Source organism: Acyrthosiphon pisum, chromosome A2 (genome assembly GCF_005508785.2).
Source record: "Acyrthosiphon pisum isolate AL4f chromosome A2, pea_aphid_22Mar2018_4r6ur, whole genome shotgun sequence".
In the NCBI taxonomy this organism is placed as follows: domain Eukaryota; kingdom Metazoa; phylum Arthropoda; class Insecta; order Hemiptera; family Aphididae; genus Acyrthosiphon; species Acyrthosiphon pisum.
This window is the reverse complement of record NC_042495.1, coordinates 113981543-113986536: the sequence shown is the minus strand read 5'-3', so window position 1 is coordinate 113986536 and position 4994 is coordinate 113981543. Positions and strand designations below refer to the sequence as shown.

Below are 4994 nucleotides of genomic sequence, written 5' to 3'. Positions count from 1 at the left end.
TTTTATACGCTTGTTGTAGTGTTGGACGATTATAGACTTATTAAGCTGAGCGTCCACTAGGTCGGTCGGTGGGCGCGGCGCGGCGCGGAGCGGCGCGGACTTTCGGAGGGACGTTCGTCCATTAATTGTGGCGCGACGCGGTGCGGTGCGATCATGTACATGTATAATCAGTTTTATCAACTTTTATCAACTTTTATCAACTTTTATCAACTTTTATCACTTTCATCAGGTAAACGTATTTTCTAAATATCAAAGCTTATATTTCGTGCACAATCTTCGATTCATATCCCTTTTTATTTTTTATAATTTATAAAATCAACATTGGTAATATGAGTGATTCTGATTCTGATGAAGAAATGTTGTTTTTGGCTACAATTGTTGAAGCAGAAGAACAAGAACAAGAATATAAGCGAAAACACAAAATGTGGGTGCATGAAATAAATACCAAAAGACATATATTTGGCGAACATCACCATCTATTTCCAGATCTTTTGAGAGACCAAAAAAAATTTTTAAAATATTTTAGAATGTCACCGGAAAAATTTTATGAACTTCTTGAACTCGTCAAGAATGATATTGAAAAGATGGACACCACATTTCGAAGGGCAATACCTCCTGAGGAAAGACTTTCCATATGTTTAAGGTAAGTATAAAAAAATGTTCATTATATATTTTATTTTATTTTTAGTATAATAAATTAAGAAAAGCTAAAGCATTACAATATACCATACCTAAGAGTAATTTGAAATATAAAAAATATGAAACATTTGAATAATAGGTAATATATTTATTGCTATTAACAATAAATAAAAATAACATACCCGATAAAATGCATACAGCCTTTGATATAACTAACAACAAACTAACACTCATTAAATTATCAAAGGTTAGAATAAAATTAAATGAATATAAAAAAAGAAAACTTATTAATATTGTAACTCTTATAATGATAAACAGTCTCATTGATTTAAATTAATAATAGTAGGTAACTATTTTACTATTTTAGTTATTGTTGAGTTAAAGTAAATGTATCTTATAAATAATATTAAGAGCATAGTTAATAATAGGAAAAAAAAACCAGGATAATGAGTTTTCCAGATATTTGGTATTTGGTTAAGAAAGATCAGTATACGTTGGATAATTTACCCCTGACTGTGGCTGAAAAGCTACATATGATTGTTGAACAGGGTCAGACTGTTGTTGAACAGGGTTAGTCTGTTGTTGAATAGGGTTAGGCAGTTGTTGAACAGGATATGGATGCTGTTGAATAGGATAAGGATGCTGTTGAACAGTGTTGGGCTGCTGTTGAACAGTGTTGGGCTGCTGTTGAACAGTGTTGGGCTGCTGAACGGATAGAAATGGTAGATGATTTGTTGGCATTGATACAGCTTCCATTTCGGCATTATAAACCAATTGTGAAATTTGTGATTTTAATTTGATTTGAATATTTACTGGAAGAGTGCGGACAGTCGCTTCTATACTTTGGAAGTATTTGGTGAGTTGGTCTCCAGAGGGTCGTGGATTAGAAGACGCTGACATTTTCATTTGCATATACTGATGTAGCAATTTTGCTGCTGTTCCAGGTTTGTCTGTTCCAATTTCACTTTTTTTGCCAACTGAAAACAACTGTTTGTTGTTTTGGTTATTTACTAGTTTGTTGTTAATTATTACACTATCTTCAAGTTCGTCTGATTGTTGATTCTTTAGTTCTTCTTCATTTTCTTCTGTTTCGAGTAATTCATTAGTTATAGAACTTAAATCGTTAGAGTCAGTTGTTGGAGATGATGGACTTAGTGCAGGGAAATTACTCATTTCTTCTTCACTTTGTGAAAATAAGTATGATTTCACAAACTCCATCTGACTTTCAAGGCGCCAGGGTCTTATTTTTTTTGCTGACTGTCCACTTTTGGTTTTCCTGGCGTTCATTGCTTTTCGATAGCTTTCTCTGAGTGATTTCCATTTATTTTTGCATGCTTCACCTAAAAAATTAACAATAATAATAGTAGCCAGTGGGTACACTGTGATAATTTATAATTGAAGAGTTCCTAAAACAATCAGAAAACATATTTATTAAGAACCATTATTATTTTTGAATTACATACAATAGCTATTATTTTTATACTAATATTATTCATGGTTTTTAGATTTTTGGCTACTGGAGATACATTTGTCACAATTGCATTCAGTTATAGAGTAGGAGAAAAATCTGTACGAAGAATAATATATGAAACTTGTGAAGCAATTTGGAAGAACCTTTCACCAATTTACATGAGTCCACCCAACCAAGAACAATGGCAGAAAATTGAAGAAGGGTTTAGAACTAGATGGAACTTTCCAAATTGTGTTGGTTCTATTGACGGTAAACATGTGGTCATAAATAAACCATATCATAGTGGCTCCTTATACTTCAACTATAAAAAAATGTGTAGCTTGGTGCTCATGGCAGTTGTTGACGCTGAATGCAAGTTTATTATGGTTGATGTTGGAGGATACGGTAAAAACAGCGATGGGAGTATTTTTGCCAATTCTAACTTCGGTGAAAGACTTCGAGAAGAAAAATTAGATTTTCCTAATGATAAGTCATTACCAGGTACTGAAGAACCTATGCCTCATGTCATTGTAGGGGATGAGGCATTTCCTCTTCATAAAAACTTAATGAGACCTTATCCTGGTAATGCACTTTTAAACAATGAGGGTAACAAAATATTCAATTATAGGCTGAGCCGAGCAAGAAACACTAGTGAAGATGCTTTTGGTATTCTCAGTAAACGATTTCGTGTATATCAAAGAAGACTTGAAATGAAACCCATATATGTAAATAAAATTGTCAGGGCCACATGTTGTCTACATAACTTTTTGAAGTCAGATAGTCCTAGGTTATTGGCAGAAGTAATAGAGGATGAAAAGAATACTACAGTTTCTGAACAAGGCGCTCTACAAAACTTGAGAAATGTTGGAGGTGCATTTGCTGGAATTAGTTACGCCACTAGGGAGAAGTTCAGAGACTATTTTTTGTCTCCAAATGGGTCAGTAGAATGGCAAAATCGAGTTGTTCGTGAGGGAAGGCGATACAATTGAATATATCTACAAACTAACTCTTTTCCTTAATAATTATAATTAGATTTTATTATTTTAATTATATTAGTATCATACAATGAATAATAATTAATAAAAATATGTTTTTCATTACCTGTGGTTGACAATATTTTGCCAATTTCCTCCCAACTATTATCTTTAATAAGATTGTTATGATAATTTGAATCTGAAATGTCGTACAGATGCTTGTACTGTTGTACAAGTACAATTAGCTGTTCTTCAGACATTGCCATATCTGTAGGTATCTGACTTACAAGAAAAATAATTATATTTTGTTGTCTGTCAATGAAAAAAAAAAATTGTAAATTTTAATTGATAAACTATGAGGTTCAGTAAATTAAATTGTTTTTAACTTTTCTTTTAATATAAATTAGCTGTTTAGTTTTAACTTTTAAAGTTTTAAAACATACATTAATGAATATAAATATATATATATAGTATATATTAATTTAATACAGTTACAGTAGAACCCAACTTAACATAAATGTACATTTTATTAATACATGGCAAATTATAAGTATTATGAAAATATTTTATATATTTTTTAGTTAATATAATGTACTAAATGGATTTTATAGGTATTGACTATTGACTATAATATTAATATGGTTTTTAGAATATTTTAGTTTATACTTTGCCCCATAAAGTAGGTTTATTATCCTATAAAACGTATCTGCTATTAACGACTAATCCAACCATCTTAGTTAATAATTTGTTAGTTTAGTAGGTTTAATAAAATATATTCACTGTAGTAATGTTTTATTATTTTTAAATAAAGATAACATAACAATTTAAGACTTAAGTATAACAAATGTCAAATAACAATTCAATTTAAAAACAAAATATATAACAGATAACAAAATAAAAATAAAAAGGAACTCCTCGGTAAGTGTTAACAAATACATATTACCTAATACATTTTAAGCAGTCTTTAGGTTTTTTTTACATATCACAATTAAAAACAAAATAAATATTTATAGCTTTTCTTGATAAAAGACTAAAAGAGTAAAGACAAAACTCATAAAATTAAAATATTAAAATAAAATTCTAATATAGTATTCTAGTATTCTAATAATAGGTATGTCTTTTAATATGTCTTTTATATGTTTGCTCTTAAGTTGTATACTAAATAATAAATATTTTTTTTCTTAATGCTAATAATAAGTAATTACTGTACCTCATTAAAGTTTTTAATAATAATTTTTTAATTGTTATTTACAGATTTTATTATATAATCTATTTGAGTTGAACAGATTAACAATTATGTTGAGTATTTGTATGTTAAGTATGCTTGATTTAGTTAATTTTCAACTTACCTTGACGGCTTGGCAAAACGAATTTCCAGCTCAAAATATTAAATATATTAATAAGTATAATATTAGTATAGTCGTATAGAACTATAGAATATTATATTAAATTAGTAAGTACTAAGTGTCTAAGTTTAATCAAACCACATGATAACGAACAACCACGTGATAAGCGTAAACACTAGTTACGATATGACTCCGATAATACCCGACAATCAACGAACTTGGAAAAATCCGACCGCTTTGTCGTCCACTTGGTCGGTAGCCGACGCGGGGCGACGCGGTGCCGACTTTGAAAAGTCACCGAACGAACGGAGCGCGGCGCAGCGCCGCGCCGCGCCGCTCCGACTTCCTAGTAGACGGATCTGTATTTATTTATAAGCATTTTGTTTTGGTGCCGCTCCGCTCCGCGCCGCGCCGCGCCCACCGACCGACCTAGTGGACGCTCAGCTTTAGTCTTTAGACATTTTCTTAAATAAAATAGTGTATTGCAGCCGCGTCGTCGTTTATGGAGACGTTCACGTCGCGTGATCATCGTATCTGCCACCACCCATTGTCGAAAATAATAATAATTATTATTGTGTTGTAAAT

The 4994-nt window shown here is 31.2% G+C and overlaps 1 protein-coding gene across 1 annotated transcript; it reads left to right on the top strand.

Moving 5' to 3' along the window:
- Positions 1-14: 14 nt before the first annotated feature.
- LOC107882703 (protein ALP1-like) lies at positions 15-3078 on the top strand. The gene is made up of 3 exons (XM_029490056.1): positions 15-424; positions 527-643; positions 2145-3078. The coding sequence occupies exons 1-3, from the start codon at positions 330-332 to the stop codon at positions 3076-3078; spliced, it is 1146 nt and encodes a 381-aa protein (XP_029345916.1). The 5' UTR covers positions 15-329.
- The last annotated feature ends 1916 nt before the right edge of the window (positions 3079-4994 follow it).

Excerpts from the sequence above, each read along its gene's own strand:
- LOC107882703 (XM_029490056.1), top strand. The coding sequence starts at position 330 with ATGAGTGATTCTGATTCTGATGAAGAAATGTTGTTTTTGGCTACAATT. Across the intron at positions 425-526 it reads TATAAGCGAAAACACAAAAT|AATGTCACCGGAAAAATTTT; the intron begins GTGGGTGCATGA and ends AAAATATTTTAG. Across the intron at positions 644-2,144 it reads AGACTTTCCATATGTTTAAG|ATTTTTGGCTACTGGAGATA; the intron begins GTAAGTATAAAA and ends CATGGTTTTTAG.